This window comes from Schistocerca gregaria, chromosome 5, assembly GCF_023897955.1.
Source record: "Schistocerca gregaria isolate iqSchGreg1 chromosome 5, iqSchGreg1.2, whole genome shotgun sequence".
NCBI lineage: Eukaryota > Metazoa > Arthropoda > Insecta > Orthoptera > Acrididae > Schistocerca > Schistocerca gregaria.
This window is the reverse complement of record NC_064924.1, coordinates 628,063,243-628,082,956: the sequence shown is the minus strand read 5'-3', so window position 1 is coordinate 628,082,956 and position 19,714 is coordinate 628,063,243. Positions and strand designations below refer to the sequence as shown.

The 19,714-nt window shown below is 44.9% G+C and overlaps 1 protein-coding gene across 1 annotated transcript in view; it reads right to left on the bottom strand.

Moving 5' to 3' along the window:
• The window catches only part of LOC126273425 (uncharacterized), a 248,580-nt gene that overhangs the window by 131,281 nt on the left and 97,585 nt on the right, over positions 1 to 19,714 (bottom strand). The window contains exon 3 of the mRNA XM_049976976.1: positions 18,262 to 18,395. Within this exon, the coding sequence (XP_049832933.1) occupies positions 18,262 to 18,395 (134 nt within the window). The remainder of the gene's footprint in view (positions 1 to 18,261; positions 18,396 to 19,714) is intronic.

The following is a 19,714-nucleotide window of genomic DNA, read 5'->3' as shown; positions in this document are numbered from 1 at the left end:
CGCTTCTACAGGCTGTTTCACAACGTAGTACAGTCCCTCCCGCGGCGCGCGCTTTGAATCTGTGGTGACGCCGTGTACAGATACGTCCCGGTTGCGTTTATTTTTAGACAAATGTGTTGAGAGTATAAGGAAAACAATAGACGATAGCTTCTTCGAAACAAAACTTTTTAGAGCAAATAATATTAACATAAGAACGGAAGTCAGGATTCTACTACAAACATAGAACCAAATGCCTATTCATATGAATGTATGTTCCTTTATTCGTAAGACGAAACAGATATAGTGCAATCAGTCTGTAGAATTTAAGGCTTGTTCTTAGTTCGTGTTTCTACTAAAAGGTAGAAGTTTTCTTTGAAGAGCTGCATTGAAACTTAACAATTCTTGCAACACGAAGATTGTTTAAAAAGTAACCAGAAATTTATAATTTCGTGTGTTGTATTAGTTCGATTCGCACTGCTTTTTTTGTCACTGTATTCGTAAACATGTCTGAAAAGTATTTCCAGGTAAATCCCATTTCACGCAATGTCTTGTGTAAAACATCTTTCTGCAACGAAAATGTATTTTTTGTTTCACGCCAGTAAGTAATTTTCGCAATGTGGGCACTATTCTTTGGTTTATGTGAAAAGTCCCCCATCGTTTGTCGAATGACCGATTTTGTGAAACTCCCTAAATCATTAGTTTTCCTTCGCGACTATTGCAGTAAACATCTACATCTACATTTATACTCCGCAAGCCACCCAACGGTATGTGGCGGAGGGCACTTCACGTGCCTTTCCTGTTCCAGTGGCGTATGGTTCGCGGGAAGAACGACTGTCTGAAAGCCTCCGTGCGCGATCTAATCTGTCTGATTTTACATTCGTGATCTCCTCGGGAGGTATAAGTAGGGGGGAAGCAATATATTGGATACCTCATCCAGAAACGCACCCTCTCGAAGCCTGGCGAGCAAGCTACGCCGCGATGCAGAGCGCCTCTCTTGCAGTCTGCCACTTGAGTTTGCTAAACATCTCCGTAACGCTATCACGGTTACCAAATAACCCTGTGACGAAACGCGCCGCTCTTCTTTGGATCTTCTCTATCTCCTCCGTCAACCCGATCTGTTACGGATCGCACACTGATGAGCAATACTCAAGGATAGGTCGAACGAGTGAGCCTTGTTTTCGGGTTCCTTCCTTATGCGTCCTATTGTGGCGAGGCTGATGTTTGCACAAACGATTGGAACTGGTAATATTAGCCAACAGTTCTTTTTGTGTAGCCCCCTTAACACACGCTGTAATAAAGTTAGAGACGATCGAACGCTCGTTCTCCGCAAATGTCTCCTCTTCTTCGTATTCTGCACATTTTCTCGCAATTCAGGGCGATTATGCATCACTTCCGGATACTGAAGTATATCAGTGAGTACACAGAGTCAACTGACTGAGATTGGCAACTAAGATCCCACGAACAGAAACGACGTATATCACTGCACGCCGAACTACACCGCTGGACAGGTAACGGGCAACTGATTTTGGGTTGCCCTGTAGGCCAGTGGCAGGGTTCTTCCGGGAAGAGCCACTTCCCCCACCAAAAGCGCTGCTCGCTCTTGAGTTTACAGACAGACTGTAGCTATGTGCAGCGTTTGGGGAGAGACGGAACGCAAACGAATTCCTGGTGCGGTGTTATGCGCTCCTTTGCAAAGCACCAGCTCCACCTGTGGCTGCGCACTTTATTGACCGGTTGCTGCACGCTTAGGGCGGTTGGCACCAGTAGCGGCAGCGGCTGCCTGTCTCTATCGCCCCCGCAGCGCATCGCTCAGCTCGTGCCGTTACGTCACGACACGAAAGCGGCGCGAGGCACCTGGCTGCCAGCGGAATACTGACGTCGCAGCGGCCGCGGTGGGCGTCGGCGGGCGCCCAGAAGCGACGGGCGAAGGAGGTCGAAACAAGGCGGCGCCACCATCGACGTGTCCTAGCACGCCCGACCCGTGTCTTGCAGTCAGAACACTTTTTTTTTCACTAGCTGCTTTCTTTTTTATGACCCACCATCTAATTTCCTATGGTGGGTGGTATGTTGCCACTTAGCCGCTGTGGCTGGGTCCGGGGTCCGGTGTGACTGAAAGTAACACCACACCGGCTCCCGTCCACACTCCATTGCCCGTGCCCCGCCACGTGGAGGCGGGCTCTATTTGTTTACATCCATTTGATTTCTTTTTTTGTGCACCATTAGAACAACTTATAACTATTACAAAATCAAGTGAGATATTAATAAACAAAACGGAATTAAATATTTAGAAAGTGTAAGGTGTCAGGCAAATCCAACAGCTTCAATGAAAACCCTGACACGATAAGCAAATCCGGCAGTATGTCATATAGCTCCGAATAAATCCTGACATTAAATTAACCAAAGTAATACGATCAACGAGTGAGCAAATGGGATACCACAGACTAACACAAGAAGGCCTAAATGCATGTCATACCTTCCCACCGTGAAACAGACGGAGTTCTGAGTGAAGATACGATAACAGAAGCCGAGAGCAGAACCGTGTTAAGCTAGAAGGTCCTACAATAAGGGATGGACACCCACAAAACCGGCTGACCGCCAGGACCACCCCTCAGCCCATGTTAAATATAGAGCCCTCCAGAAGAACAGTATAGATCTTACGATAACACTAAAAGGGCCACACCAGCTGCAAGTTTTTTCGTGTCTCTGTTACGTTGCAAACGTTAAAAACATTGCCCCACCACGAAAAGTATAACGTTTCTCATTGGATAGACAGAATTTTTGTAGGCGGAGCTTAAGGTTAACATTGAGACCCTGATTGGTCAGTTGAAAACACAGCCAGATACCTTTTTTTAAACCAACTTCGGTAAATTGCAGTAAGGAGAAGTTAGGAGGGATTTGTTTCCGAGACGGCGAGCTGTGTGGAGCTGCGCCGGCCGCTGTCGCCCTGACGCTGCCTAAACACCGTCAAGGTAATGAACGCACGCGATGCCGCATAACAGTGCATAACGCTTCACTCGGAACTGCAGAAGTCTCATCTGTTACACCCTCTTTTTACGTAATACTAGTGTCGATGGTCAATTAAAGCTCATGGTATTCACATTTACTACTTGAAGTTAAAATGTGAAACGCGATATTTTTCTGTTATATAATTATTGAGAAGCCACATTAGCCACTGTAACTTACGACAAGTTAAGTAAGTAATTAAAGATAATTGTGGGTCACTGTAGATCATCTGCGTAGTTTTCTCTTTTATGAAACTTAACTTAAACGTAGATTATAGATGTGATATGGCATAGGACATATTTAGATCCATTGTATAGCTTGGAAACCCATTCAGGGAATATGCTTTCACATTTCTGTTGAACGCAGTTGGTTTTTATCATCCTGTATTAAAATATTTCCTTTTATCAATAGTGCAATTTATAAACAATGTTTTGTGAGTAGAATAAAATTTCCAATGGTAAACTTAACTGCTTTTTCGACGTTATTTTACCAGCTAACTAAAAATAGGTAGCCTTGAACCCCTTCCACTAAATGTAGTTAGTACTAAGATTCCTTTACAGGGAGTGCAGTGGAGCTGACGCTGAAATCATTATTTGATTATATCATCGCTAGTCTCACTGAACTCGTCTGAACTCTACATGTCATGTGTGGTCTGGAGTCTCCTTACCAGCAAGAGGTCCCAGGTTCAAACTAGTCAATTCCCTAAAAAACACGCTCAGAGCGTCGTTGCGTGAAAGTGGTAGGGAGACACGACTTAGAACAAACAGACACCACGCAGAACGTTAGAGAAGACGGAAGAAAGAGAATTGAATAGAGAAGAGATAGGTATAATATTGCCCGTCACCTGGTTGTGGGCGGCGGCCCGGGTCTTGGAACGACCCTCAAGACGCTGGCTATCGCTCACCATGCCTTTAACATCTACCGTCCTAAAAACTAACTTAACTAGAAGAGGTTAGGGTACGTTAAAGCTAGAAACTAAGACCTCCATGTCCAGCATGCTAAACTATTTACGATGTACAATAGAGAGGTAACCGATTTTTTGCTTGGCTCAAAGTTGCCAATGAAAGGGTTTTTGTGGTTATAGTAGTAAAGGCAATGACGCTAACGGTTTGTGTTGAGCCTACAAGGCTCCTAGTAGAGTACATCAGGCCAAGCACCTCCCGGCTCCGCCGACAACACGACCTGAACGGAGGTTTTCCCTGATCTACCAAAGGTATCCGTCGGGTTGGGCTCAAAAGAGAGGAACGACAATTAAGATCCTTCCATCCAGGCCGTGCGCCGCCTCTTACCAGGAGGCGTAGGTCCGTTGAAGAGGTGCTAACTTTAAGCTTCAGATCAGAGGTTATTAGTGTAGTGGAAGTTGAGGTATAGGCTGTGTAGGTTGGATGTACAAACAATTCATGCAGACCCAATGAGACTTACAATGATACGTGGTGTGGCAGTTAGCCCCGCCAGCAACACAGCCTGAACGGTGGTTTTCCCCGATCTACCATAGGTATCCATCGGGTTGGGCTCAAAAGAGAGGGACCACAATGAAGATCCTTCCATCCAGACTGTGCGCTGCCTCTTACCAGGAGGCGTAGGTCCCTTGAAGAGGTACCTAGCTTTAAGCTCTTATTAGACAGTACACGTCACTTTGTCATCACTCACTTCACATATTTTTCCCCATATTGTGATATTTATTCGCAGGCGAGCTAAAACATAATGACCGCTGGCTACCGCGATGTGCTGCATTAACCTCATGCACAACACAAAACTCAAAACATCTGTTCTTGTTTAATACGGAAACAGATTTCACAATGGCATATAATTTAATGAGCTTTCGTTGTTGCCGTCCGCTGTGGCCGAGCGGTTCTAGGCGCTTCAGTCTGGAACCGCGCGGCCGCTACGATCGCAGGTTCGAATCCTGCCTCGGGCATGGATATGTGTGATGTCGTTACGATAGTTAGGTTTAATTAGTTCTAAGTTCTAGGGGACTGATGACTTCAGATGTTAAGTGCCATAGTGCTCAGAGCCAGCCAGAGCTTTCGTAGTTGAAAATAAAATTATTTAACTGGAAGGTTGCGGGTGCCACCGAAACTACTGAATATTCTAATAAAACGAGGCAAGACGATGCTTATAAAATTAAGTATAATCGCTCGAAGAGGACTAGAAAGAATAATGGGTTCATTAATGTTAACACTAATCGTGTATACATCCTGTAAACAGGCTCGTTCCACGTCATTTCTATAAAAGATTGTTCAAATCATCTAAGGAACATGCAAGTCACTAACTAAGTACTTGGGGGAGTTGGAAAATAAGTTTCCACTGTCGACTGTGGTCAGAGTTGTGTGTGAAAGGGAAAAAAAAGAGAATGAGACATTAAAGATAAGATATATCTTTATTTTTCTACATAATTTCCAAGTAAATTGAGACATTTATCATACCGCTTTATAAGTTTCAGAAACCCTACCAGGAAAAAATCAGGGCGTTGCATACGGAAGAAGCGTTGAACGGCTTGTTTGACGTCAGCACTGCTGCCAAAGCGCCTTCCGCCGAGAGTCTTCTTCAAAGCAGGAAACAGTTGGAGGTCAGTTGGTGCGAGATCCGAACTGTAAGGCTGATGGTGTAGGCGCTCCCAGCCAAGAGTTGCAATATGGTTTTGCGTTGCCGTCGCCGTGTGTGGTCTCGCATTGTCATCCAACAGCAGAACACCAGATCTGAGAAGGCCAGGTATCTTTTCCCGAATCTCCTCTTTCAATTTCGACAGAGTGGCACAGTACCGAGCAGGATTGATGGTTGCGTCCTCCAGAAAATCCAGCAGCAAAATTCCTTTGGCGGCCTAGCACTTTACCTGCAGACCGAGTGTTTTTGAACTTCTTTCGGAAAGGTGAAGACGGATGTTTCCACTCCATGGATGCGGCCTTCGAATCGGGCGTATAATGGTGGACCCGCGTTTCATCCCCCGTCACAGTCCGAAACAGAATGTCATTGCCAGATGCATGGTAACGTACGAGCTGTTCCAGGCTGAACGCCATGCGTCGTTCCATGTGCGTCGGGGTCAGTTGGCGGGGCGCCCATCGTGCTGACACTTTCATGTATCGAAGAATGCCGTGGATGATCTTGTGAGCTCGCTCATGTCCGATTCCAAGTTCTGCCGCTACTCCATCGATGGTGATACGCCGGTTCGCTTTAATCATGTCATCCACCTTCCTGACGTTTGCATCTGTAGTGGCCGTGCGCGTCCGTCCAGGTCTCGGTATGTCCTGCACTTTCTGACGTCCATCACTGAATTGCTGGCACCATCTCAGCACCATTTGCCTCGACATCACACCTGACCCATACACCTCAACAAGGCGGTTATGAATTTCTGTGCCTGATACTCCACGTGCCCATTCATAGCGGATAACAGCTCTCACTTCCGCCTTTGACCGTGACTCCAAAACGCACCTTCTCTCCACAGCTCCGGGATAAGACCGAGCGGCTGGCCTCCGCTTTGCGCAGGCACTGCGACAGCGCCATCTGCTTGGTCGACCTCTGCCCACTGGTGTATCGGTGTCTTGCACGTGTCGTCTTTCGCCCATATCACACAACTCTGCCGACAGTCGACAGGGGAAACTTATTTTACAACTCCCCCTCGTAGTAGAATACAACATCATTCCTCCTAGAAACATCTCCATAGAGCACGTTGTAGCGGGACTTAACATGACATTATACACGAAAATGCTAGGATGGTGCATAAGATCGCAGTGTTTATCCACAAGTTTAATAATCGTAACAGATACAAACAAAACACAGACTTTAATCATGAATAATATAGTCTCCTTCACTATTTACAACAGTCTGCCAATGCTGGGGTAACTTTTCGATTCCTCGACTGTAGAAATCAGGTGCTTTCAAGGCGAAAATCTCCTCGAGCATTGCTCGGAGCGCATTTTCACCCGGAAAACAAGTTTTTTGAAGGTTATTCGATAGAAAGCGCAGAGGTGAAAATTTGAGGGCCCAACATCAGGCGAATGTGGTGGGTGCGGAACGACTTCTCAACCCAACTCCTGTATAATGTCTTCGTACATCCTTATTTAAATTGGATGAAGGTGGGACACAGCTGGTACAATTTTTATTAGAATAAAACTCCTCCAGCTGTACTTAAGATTTTATATTTACTTGGCTACTAGTTCCGACGTTGCGTCAACCCCATCTTCAGGCCGGTACACTTTGATGAAATGAACTGTGTGTGGCTCAGTACTAGAAGTCCGCGGTGAGACCAACACGTGCTACACAACTAGTAGCCAAGTAAATATAAAATCTTAAGTACAGCTGGAGGAGTTTCATTTTAATAAAAATCCTGTACAGTGTTTTCTGTCAATCTAGCAGACTGCCGCCGGCCGTTATAGTGGACTAGCATCACTTCACGCAGTCTTCCTGGTCTTGCGTCTGCACGACGTATCAGTTGTTGACAATAAATGACAGCAGCGGTGGTTACACCTCGGGGAAGCAATTCGTAGTACACCATGACGCTCCCGTTCCACCAGATGCATAACATTATCTTTTGTGGATGCACTCAGATCTTTGTAGGGTGAGTTGTTACTTTCCTTGGGACCTATTATTCCTTCGGTTTCATTACGTTAGTATAAAGAAACCATTTCTCGTCACCAGTAACGGTAGAGGACAGGAATAGTCGGTGTTGTTCATGAGCCAGTTGACGACGAACAAGCAGAGATGCACATACACTCCTGGAAATTGAAATAAGAACACCGTGAATTCATTGTCCTAGGAAGGGGAAACTTTATTGACACATTCCTCGGGGTCAGATACATCACATGATCACGCTGACAGAACCACAGGCACATAGACACAGGCAACAGAGCATGCACAATGTCGGCACTAGTACAGTGTATATCCACCTTTCGCACAATGCAGGCTGCTATTCTCCCATGGAGACGATCGTAGAGATGCTGGATGTAGTCCTGTGGAACGGCTTGCCATGCCATTTCCACCTGGCGCCTCAGTTGGACCAGCGTTCGTGCTGGACGTGCAGACCGCGTGAGACGACGCTTCATCCAGTCCCAAACATGCTCAATGGGTGACAGATTCGGAGATCTTGCTGGCCAGGGTAGTTGACTTACACCTTCTAGAGCACGTTGGGTGGCACGGGATACATGCGGACGTGCATTGTCCTGTTGGAACAGCAAGTTCCCTTGCTGGTCTAGGAATGGTAGAACGATGGTTTCGATGACGGTTTGGATGTACCGTGCACTATTCAGTGTCCCCTCGACGATCACCAGAGGTGTACGGCCAGTGTAGGAGATCGCTCCCCACACCATGATGCCGGGTGTTGGCCCTGTGTGCTTTGGTCGTATGCAGTCCTGATTCTGGCGCTCACCTGCACGGTGCCAAACACGCATACGACCATCATTGGCACCAACGCAGAAGTGACTCTCATCGCTGAAGACGACACGTCTCCATTCGTCCCTCCATTCACGCCTGTCGCGACACCACTGGAGGCCGGCTGCACGATGTTGGGGCGTGAGCGGAAGACGGCCTAACGGTGTGCGGGACCGTAGCCTAGCTTCATGGAGACGGTTGCGAATGGTCCTCGCCGATACCCCAGGAGCAACAGTGTCCCTAATTTGCTGGGAAGTGGCGGTGCGGTCCCTTACGGCACTGCGTAGGATCCTACGGTCTCGGCGAGCATCCGTGCGTCGCTGCGGTCCGGTCCCAGGTCGACGGGCACGTGCACCTTCCGCCGACCACTGGCGACAACATCGATGTACTGTGGAGACCTCACACCCCACGTGTTGAGCAACTCGGCGGTACGTCCACCCGGCCTCCCGCATGCCCACTATACGCCCTCGCTCAAAGTCCGTCAACTGCACATACGGTTCACGTCCACGCTGTCACGGCATGCTACCAGTGTTAAAGACTGCGATGGAGCTCCGTATGCCACGGCAAACTGGCTGACACTGACGGCGGTGGTGCACAAATGCTGCGCAGCTAGCGCCATTCGACGGCCAACACCGCGGTTCCTGTTGTGTCCGCTGTGCCGTGCGTGTGATCATTGCTTGTACAGCCCTCTCGCAGTGTCCGGAGCAAGTATGGTGCGTCTGACACACTGGTGTCAATGTGTTCTTTTTTCCATTTCCAGGAGTGTATGACCAACCGCTGATTTTTGTGATTTTAGCTTAGAGCACGCTTTACTCATACACCCGATTCTTGAACCTACCCCATTGCGTGAAAATATCGCACGATAGTGGAATGATCACATTTCATGACATCTGCCAGTACTCGAATACACTGACGTGCATCGTTGTGGATTAATGCGTTTAAACGATCTTCATCAAACTCCGAAGAGCCACCAATGTCAAAACAATCATCCTTTCAGTGAGAAACCATTTTCTTGCATTGCTCTTCCCAACAGCATTATCCCATACAAGGCGCAAGTGTTTCTGGCTTCCTCTGCTGCTGTCACCTCTCTACTGAACGGAAGACTATGAGAGAAATGTTCCAATTTTCCGCCACTTGGCACACCATTTTCTAGTATCCGCAGCCAAATGACAAAATGCAAAACAAAAAACGTTACGAACTTATGCCCCAATCTAACATTTCTAAAGTAATATGGAGATGCGAAAAGCTGTTGTACAAACCACGCTATAATGTGGCACTCTAGGTGCCAAAATGTTCATTAATCGGCATTTTAGAATGGGCTGTAATAAATCTACAATACATCGTACTGCCGCAACAAAAACTTAATTCTTAGGCACAATGACGTTGTGCTGGTAATCCTCACATTCTTCTTCAATCATGATGAGATGTACCAATTTTCTTCTTGCGAAACTTTGTTATTTATTAAACTGTATCATACCATGAGTTTGCAACGAAAGTTTCATAAAAACTCAACAAATAATTGCAAATAAAAAGAATCACCTCCACATTCCTGAAAGTCATAGCATGTAAGGATCCCAACTGTGAACAAAATACTGAATAAATAAGTGAAGATAACATGAGCTGCGTCTCACATTGTAGTTATGTGTGACGCAGTGTTGCCGTACATTTGCCGCACATTTGCAAGGTATTACACGACAACGTATTCTGTTCATTAGAACAATATAACTGGCTCGATGACATACAGTATTCACAATGACTTCTCATGACACGGATATAGCCTTCGCCGTTATTGTTCAGTCTATACATTGAAGAAGCTATGGTAGAAATAAAAAAAAATTGCAAGAGTGGGATAAACGCTCGAGATGATAGGATATAAGTGACATGCTTCAGTCTCTGCCTACCTTCCTGTTCATAACGAATCCTACTTCTCTTGTACCATTTCCTGCTGCTATTGACGTAACCCTATATTCGTCTGGCAATGAATATCTTCGTTCCGCATCGCTTCACTGACACCAACTATATCTAAATTGAGCCGTTCCATTTCCCTTTTCAGGACTTTTGGCTTTTCTACCACATTCAGACTTCTGACATTCCATGCCCCGACTCGTAGAATGTTATCCTTTCGTCGCTTATTCAATCTTTTTCACATGGTCACCTCCCATTTGACAGTCCCCTGCCAGACATCCGAATGCTGGACTAATCCGGAACTTTTTGCTAACGGAGAGGTAATGAAGATACTTTTTCAGTCACAGGCCACATGTTGCGTGAATACACATTATGTGTCTCCAATAAAGTGGTTTCCATTGCCTTGTGCAGTTTCATGCATCTTTCAGGGGCAGTTTCCTACGTCACAAGCTAGAGAGTGCCTTGAACCTCTGTCCGCTCTGAGGCTGACTGGGTGATACAGATATATGTACAAAATAATTTCTTGTAGTGTTTTGGAGGTGCTTAATGTTATGATTCTCGTCGTCAATTGTGATGACAGGTGGCCTGTGCTAAATAGAAACATATATTGCAGGTTTGGCAGTGAAGTCGGTAAGGAGCTGGCCGCAAAGTCTGTGTCTGCAACGACTGAAATAATTAGTAGTCGTTGGTAAAAAATAATATATATTGTACTTAACTTGTGTTAGAGGGTTATTCATATGCTGCATGCATATAATTACAAACAGATATCCAGAGAGGCATTACTTATGCCATAGTTGACTAAGCGCCTTGTTAGAGGTTGCTTCGTATCAGCTGAAGGCTATGCTACATTCCTAGTTGACGTCCCGAGCAAGAGCGGACGAGGGCTCGCTAGACACTTGTCACAAGCCGCGGAGCGGCGGTAGACGCGACTCGCGGGTCCAGCGATATCTTCTCTCACGGCGGTCGATATCTGCAACCCCTAATAAGTGTGGTATCGAACGTTGATACTACATTTAAATCGAGATTCAGACAGTATCTCTTGTCAGTTTATTACGTGAGTCATGGGCCCCAGGCGGGGCAGAAGTGATATTCTAAGAGTGTTGACGGCATCGAGTCGGCACCTACTGACAAGAGTTATTCAAGCTGTCCTGACAAGCCAGAACTCTCTCAAAGAGTTCGCGTGTGCATTTCTGTACGCAGGCATTAAATTCTGCATCATTTCAGATTTGCAGTTTTTGTTATGGTGATCGGCAGGAACAGACAAAATAGCACAGAATGGAGTCATTGGCCAACTGAAAGAGATGTTGAATGAACGAGAGAGATCGAACTGAAGCCAGTAAATTCAATTTCTTTCAATGAAAAGCTTTAAGGAGGGTGTTTATGAGTGCCCTTTGCCTTTTTTGACTGTCAACTGTTGTCTTCTTTTGTTTTGCAGAAGATTAGCTTTGGGACTTGCTGGAAACCATCTGGAGACAATGTAGTGACTGTTTTTGGTGTACATTTTCCAATCCATTTAGCGGATCTGGGACTCTTCCTGAAAAGTGGTTAGTTTGGTATAGGACATTTGTTAGTGACTAGCGATAGGTAGAATTTTAACCTTTTGTTTTTGGATGTGTTCTGCCTTGAGCGAACACAATTTTTTCTTTTCTACCCTGACGAACACAATAAGCCTGGTTTTTGCCAGATGAAGTACCAAGACTGCAAAATTCAGTTTATACTAGAGAGAAAAAGAGAAATTGCAATAACAGATGCACAGAACAAAAAAGAGCATTGGAGAGCAACAGCCGTCATTCTTCATTCACAGAACATATTAAGGATATGCACAATGACCAGCAGACTTCAAGACTGACCTAAAAATTTCCATTGCAGCAGCAGCTCTTCTCCCCACACAGAAACTGGTAACTGAAGAGAGATACCAAATACAGAAAGCTATAGTAAAAGCAGATCCATCTGCGATAGAATTCCGTTCTGTGCCCTCAAAGAACTGTCAGACGGCTCAAACCCATAAATACACACACACACACACATGCACACACACAAACACACACACACACACACACACACACACACACACACACACCATCTTTCACAAGAGTAAAACAATGTTAACCACAACAGTCTAACATTCCTAGTCGTACATTTCGAAAGTAAACATGTTTTCTACGTTAGGTTGTTTATGGTTTAGATTACAAACTGTGAAAGGAAACAGCTAAAGCGCAAAGTACGGCAAACCACATAAACCGTATCATCTGTTAACAAGACATACGGTTTTCACTAACATACCAACGCACGAAGGAAGTTCGTGTACATAATTTATTACCAATACGCCAGCCAAATTGTTCTCTCTTAGAGACTTACTGGTATCCGTGTGAGGCCGCATTAGGTCTCTGGTTAATAAGTAAATGTCTTTATAACAACGTGCTAACGGAAAATAAATACTGAACACCTTGAAGTACTGATCTCATAAGAATGAAGCATTTTTCGCCTATTATGCGTGTTGTATACTACACACATCAAAAAAGTTTTGCGTCACCCCGGTTCCCAGACACCTGAAGTTAGACGTGACTGTGGATATTGTATCACAGATACAGTCGATTTGACTGTTCAGATATGTCAATAAACCCGCCTAAAGATGTAAACAACCATGCATGAACATCGTCTATTAGACGTAGGGGGTCCGACAGCCCATCAGTTACAGTCATTCCACCAGGAAGGAGGTACACGACTGCTCGTGTTGTCTGTAGTTCGACCATGCCTAGACGTTCGATACCGTGATTCGATCGCGCCCGCATTGTTACTTTGTGCCAGGAAGGACTCTCAGAAAGGATAGTGTCCAGACGTCTCGGAGTGAAATAAAGCGATGTTGTTCAGACATGGAGGAGATACAGAGAGATAGGAACCGTCGATGACATGCCTCGCTCAGGTCCGCACGGGGACTGCAGTGGATGACTGCTACCTACGGATTATGGCTCGGAGGAAGCCTGGCAGCAGCGCCACCATGTTGATTAATGCTTTTCGTGCAGCCACAGGCCGTCGTGTTACGACTCAAACTGTGCGCAATAGGCTGTATGGTGCGCAGCTTCACTACCGTCGTCCATGGCGAGGTCCATCTTTGCAACCACGACACCATTCAGCACGGGTACAGATGGGCCCAATAACATGCTGAAAGGACCACTCAGGATTGGCATCACATTCTCTTCACCACTGAGTGTCGCATATGCCTTCAACCAGACAATCGTCGGAGACGTGCATGGAGGCAACCCGGTCAGGCTGAACGCCTTAGACACACTGTCCAGCGACTGCAGCAAGGTGGAAGTTCCATGCTGTTTTGGGGTGGCAATACGTGGAGCCGACGTACGTCGCTGGTGGTCATGGAAGGCGCCGTAACGGCTGTACGATACATGAATTCCATCCTCCGACTGATAGTGCACTCATATCGGCAGCACACTGGCGACGCATTCGTCTTCATGGACGACAATTCGCGCCCCCATTGTGCACATCTTGTGAATGACTTCTTCAGGATAACGACATTGCTCGACTAGAGTAGCCATGATGTTCTCCGGACATGAACCATGTCGAACATGCCTGGGATAGATTGAAAATGGCTGTTTATGGACGACGTGACCCACCAACCACTCTGAGGGATCTACGCCGAATCGCCGTTGCAGAGCGGGACTATCTGGACCAACAGTGCCTTGATGAAATTGTGGATAGTATGCCAAAACGAATACAGGCATGCATCAATGGAAGAGGACTGCTACTGGGATTTAGAGATATCGGTGTGCATAGCAGTCTGGACTACCCCCTCTGAAGGTCTCGCTGCATGATCGTACACAATGGAATTTGTGGTTTTCATGAGCAATAAAAAGGGCGGAAATGATGTTTATGTTGATCTCTATTCCTATTTTCTGTACAGGTTCCGGAGCTCTCGGAACTGAGATAATGCAAAACTTTTTTTTGATGTGTGCAAATATGATCGTAAAGGCAGTGTCATACAACAGTCAACTGATTGCCCTGCCCAACAACTTCGTTTCCGTTCCACAGTCGGTAAAAAGAGAACCATTACAGGACCACTTGTTGCGTCTGTTCATCTGTCTGCCCGACTGTCTGAAACCCTTTCTCTTACGAACGGAGAGACGCAAAGAGTTGAAGTTTATGTCACATTCAAAGGTCTCCTGCCCCTTTGCGATGTAGAAAATTGAAGCTTTTAAGTCAATGGAGTCAAAAGATACGGCCATTTATTTCACGTATGTTGATACTCGCAAACTCAGTCATCAAACTCTACAGGGTATTCCGCGTTGTCCTAGAATCAAGAATCATATGTTCACACTACAACCAAAGGAAAAAAAAATCCCGAATTTGTCAATTTGTAATTATATCACACGAAAACATTTTTGTCATTTGTCATGAGACTTGAAACTTGAAGTTAAAAAATTCTCGAAACTTTTTTAACCTCTAGGATAGTGATCTTGCCAGTGGCTACGTCGAAAACAGGCAAAAATCTTTCATATCCTTGATTCATGGAATAGATGAAATATCTGTATACACAGTTCAGTTTGTACGGGACAATCAGTACGTGAGTTCTACCCGCACCGGGCTAATTTCTTGTTTATTTCGGCATCCCCTAGCAACAATGGAATGTCGTAATCGTGCATAAAGGCGGTCAGAGTAGAGATTTCGAATGTTAAATTAGGAGGTATTTCCACACTACTTAGCTCTTGTCACAGACGTTGAAGGGATGTTGCTGGTAACGCACTGTATATGTGTTCCAACATGTGCCGCACATGTTCTGTGGCAGACGATCCTAGCGAACGTCTTGCGGGGCGCGTTGGTTAACACGAGGAGTATGTGCCTCGGCATTGTATCTCTCGAATAGCACGCCTGGCCTGCATTATAGGGAAGCCAATAGGACGGCCTGAATGTTGGTCTGGTGTGTCCTGCACTATCCATTGTTTCCTCGACGAAAACCATGCGACCACGACTTGTAACCTACTCAGGTGCAACGCCCGACTATGGACGCAGAAAAACTATCCACACTTCTTTCTATCGAGTACCTTCATCTGGGTACTAATTTTTTGATTGGTACATTTCAACTGATACTTTTACCCGTATCGATACGATTATCGAATCACCTCATTAACGAAGTATTACATTTTTATTATTCACTCAAAATTTTGGCCGCACTACTCAGTTACCACGGTGTCTGCAATTGAACAAGTGAGCATTAATAGGCCAACAACTGAACGAGCAGTGTCCATGCTGACGGCAGAGTGGGTGTACGAACACATTCGCGTCGCTGCACCAAACTTGGTGAAGTATTATTCGCAGTTCGTTCTCTTAGTGTTTCCTTATTTTCAGGATGCCACTTACTTGTGAATTCATCCAAAATGGATGCGAAATCGTCGTTGTTAAACTCGATGTTAAAATCTAGGCTTAACCACCTTTCACAATGCAAAAGAATTAGAACCCATGCGTTACGAACCAGCAATTCTCCAGCATCAGAATTACTCTACAACAATCTCATAAAGGTGATAAAAATATAAATATAAATATTATAAAGAGAGTTTTCACTTCCTTCGTAACCGTGTGTTCTTAAAATGTGCTTCAATATCATCTCCCAGTCTGTGAAATACTACTAAAACGTTGCGGAATGTGTGTACGCTGCTCGATGCAGCGGGAAGTGAGTTACAGAACAGGATTTCATTTGGAACTGGAACAGAACAGGTTGCGGGCATAGATGTGAGCAAAACTAGGACGTAAAGTGAGGGAAAATACTGACAGGCAAGTGAGATGTAATCCGCTGGCGATATCGGAGAATCTGTGTCAGGGACTGACAGAACACTGGACTAAGTTGCTCTGCTAACCGCAAGGACGTGTAGGTGTGTGTGTGTGTGTGTGTGTGTGTGTGTGTGTGTGTGTGTGTGTGTGTGTGAATGTGGGTGGATCGTGATAGAAGCATCTTCTTCTTATCGTTAAAAAGAAAATAAAGATCATTTTTAAGTGTAATCACGTTTCATCATAAGTGATAAAGAGAGTGAGGGAGAGCACAGTGAATTTTTTTTGCTCAGTTCTGAGCTGAAACTAAACTGACACGATGAGCCGTTCTTCTTGCTTATCACTAACTGTACAAGAATAAGTGGAAGACAAAAAAGTGAAGAAATATGCGAAAGAAATGAGGATGCGAACAATGAAAATATGATAATAACAAATGTCTGAAATTCTGTACTGTAACGATGAAAAAGGGGAACAATTACGGAAATCGGAGCAGGGCACCTTCTGAAAACTGACGAATGATTTTATCAGGTCAGCTGATCACGTTTCAAAATCTTCAGAAGACAGTGTTGAAAAGTCTATTGTTGTTGTTGTGGTTTTCAGTCCAGAGACTGGTTTGATGCAGTTCTCCATGCTACTCTATCCTGTGCAAGCTTCTTCATCTCCCAGTACCTACTGCAGCCTACATCCTTCTGAATCTTCATAGTGTATTCATCTCTTGGTCTCCCTCTACGATTTTCACCCTCCACGCTGCCCTCCAATACTAAATGGTGATCCCTTGATGCCTCAGAATATGCCCTACCAACCGATTTCTTCTTCTAGTCAAGTTGTGCCACAAATTTCTCTTCACTCCAATTCTATTCAATACCTCCTCATTAGTTATGTGATCTACCCATCTAATCTTCAGCATTCTTCTGTAGCGCCACATTTCAAAAGCTTCTATTCTCTTCTTGTCCAAACTATTTATCGTCCACGTTTCACTTCCATACAAATACTTTCAGAAATGACTTCCTGACACTTAAATCTATACTCGATGTTAACAAACTTCTCTTCTTCAGAAACGCCTTCCTTGCCATAGTAAGTCTACATTTTATATCCTCTCTACTTCGACCATCATCAGTTATTTTGCTCCCCAAATAGCAAAACTCATTTACTACTTTTAGCGTCTCATTTCCTAATCTAATTCCATCAGGATCATCAGACTTCATTTGAGTACATTCCATTATCCTCGTTTTGCTTTTGTTGATGTTCATCTTACATCCTCCTTTCAAGACACAGTCCATACCGTTCAACTGTTCTTCCAAGTCCTTTGCTTTCTCTGACAGAATTACAATGTCATCGGCGAACCTCAAAGTTTTTATTTCTTCTCCATGGATTTTAATACCTACTCCGAATTTTTCTTTTATTTCTTTTACTGCTTGCCCAATATACAGATTGAATAATATCGGGGATAGGCTACAACCCTGTCTCACTCCCTTCTCAACCACTGCTTCCCTATCGTGTCCCTCGACTCTTATAACTGCCATCTGGTTTCTGTACAAATTGTAAATAGCCTTTCCCTGCCTGTATTTTACTCCTGCCACCTTCAGAATTTGAAAGAGAGTATTCCAGGCAACATTGTCCAAAACTTTCTTTAAGTCTACAAATGCTAGAAACGTAGGTTTGCCTTTCCTTAATCTATTTTCTAAGATAAGTCGTAGGGTCAGTATTGCCTCACGTGTTCCAACATTTCTACGGAATCCAAACTGATCTTCCCCGAGGTCGACTTCTACTATAGCGCATAGGTATCAACTGGAATACATCATAGCTATTTTACGGAGTTTCAGCCAAATTGTTGAATGTTAACTCTGCGTAAAGTGGAATGTGAATACGAATCTCAAGCAGAACAGTGATGAACTGTTGGTGATGATTGAATGTGGAAGAAGAGGAAGTATGGAGTACTAAATAGTTCATTACTGACGCAGCATCCACTGTCGATCTAAATGTTTAAATTCTTAGGGTCTTAGGAAGAAGAAGATAGGTGCGGTGCAGAATAAAGTAATCAGAGCTGATCAGATTCTTGTCATGATTTGAAAATCTGTTTCCATGAAGGAACTGATCGTTACTGACACAAATGAAGAATGTGTTAGGGAAGAGTACAGCTCTTTGTCCAGCCTTTTGTTCTTGTCTCCTCCACATAAGTTACAGTGATCACTGGAAGGTAGAAAAGCGCCTGGCACTGCTGAAAGCTGGCGTTACCTGGTTGAAGGCTCCCGGTCTGGAGAACATGAGGACAAACTTGGCCAGAGCGGAGGAAGACGACGCAGCCTGGTGTCTGCTTCCATAAGTCCCCGCAAGGAGCGCCACCAGCGCCAGCGTACGGAACACGGCCCCTGGAACATAGCAAAAACATTTTGCACACAGCCGCAGGTGATGGGTGACGTTTCGTGCAAACTATAGACGAACGACACTACATGATTTCTCCACAGAGAAGTGGAAATGAGAGGACTGCCACACCTCCATCTAGCAACAGACCGTGATGTTCTGTATCTACATCCATAACCTGCAAGCCACTATAAAGTGCACGGCTGAGGGTATTTCCCATCATGCCACTTTTTGGGCTTCTTTCCGTTCCATTTACGTGTGGAGCGAGGTAAGAATGACTGTCTGAATACCTCTGACCGCGCTGTAATTGATCTAATCTTATCCTCAACATACGTAGGGGCTTGTAGAATGTTCTTAGAGTCATAACGTAAGGCCAGTTCTACCAATAAACCGCAGTGTGTCACCTGCTTTCACTACGACTGAGCCAATGTGATCACTGCTTTTCACATCAGTACGAAATGTTGCAGCCTGTTAATTGTATGAGGTGACAGATTCCAACTATGACTCGCTCATACTCTAGTCACACAATACTACGTTTTTAAGTTTTGTGAAGTGTACAATTTTGTATTTTTGAATAAGTAAAGCAGCTGGTCAATCTTTGCACCACTCTGAAGTCTTGTCGGGATCTGTCTGACTAGTTGTGCAGCTCTTTTCAGACAGTGCTTCCTTATAGATAGCTGCAGTATCTGCGAAAGGCCTAAATTTACTATTAATATTGTCTGCAAGGTTATTAATAAACACCATGAACAGCAATGGTCCTAACTCATTTCCCCAGGGTACACTTGATGTTACTTCTTCATATGCCGATGACTCTCCATCCAACATAGCTTCCTGCGTTCTCCTTACTAAAAAAAAATCATCAATCCGGTACAGAATGTGTGGTATCGATAGCTACGATGCCACAACGTAAGTGCGCTCTGCTAGGTTGGCACTACTACGAGACACCCATGACAGCGCCCTCTAGCCGGTGCGGTGGAGCTCTACGAGCTCCGTTCCGGATTCTGCCCATTTCATCAAGAGCCGACGGCCTGGAAACATCACTTGAACCTCAGCTTGCTATTGAGACTATGTATCTACCTACGAAGGGAATACGGTTTCGCAACTACGGGCTCTTCAGTTGTAAAGTTACGTATGTCATTGACTAATAATTAAATGTACTTTCACGTAAATTGCTGTACCGATAGTCTTAAACTCACCTGCTCCGCTCACTTCCTATATTCGGCCTACCTATTAAGTTTACAGAAGCAGACCCATGCGTCGCCTTGCAGGCGCGATACAAAACAACGCTCTAAATTGTGCTCATATCCTTCCACATTTAGTGTTTTCT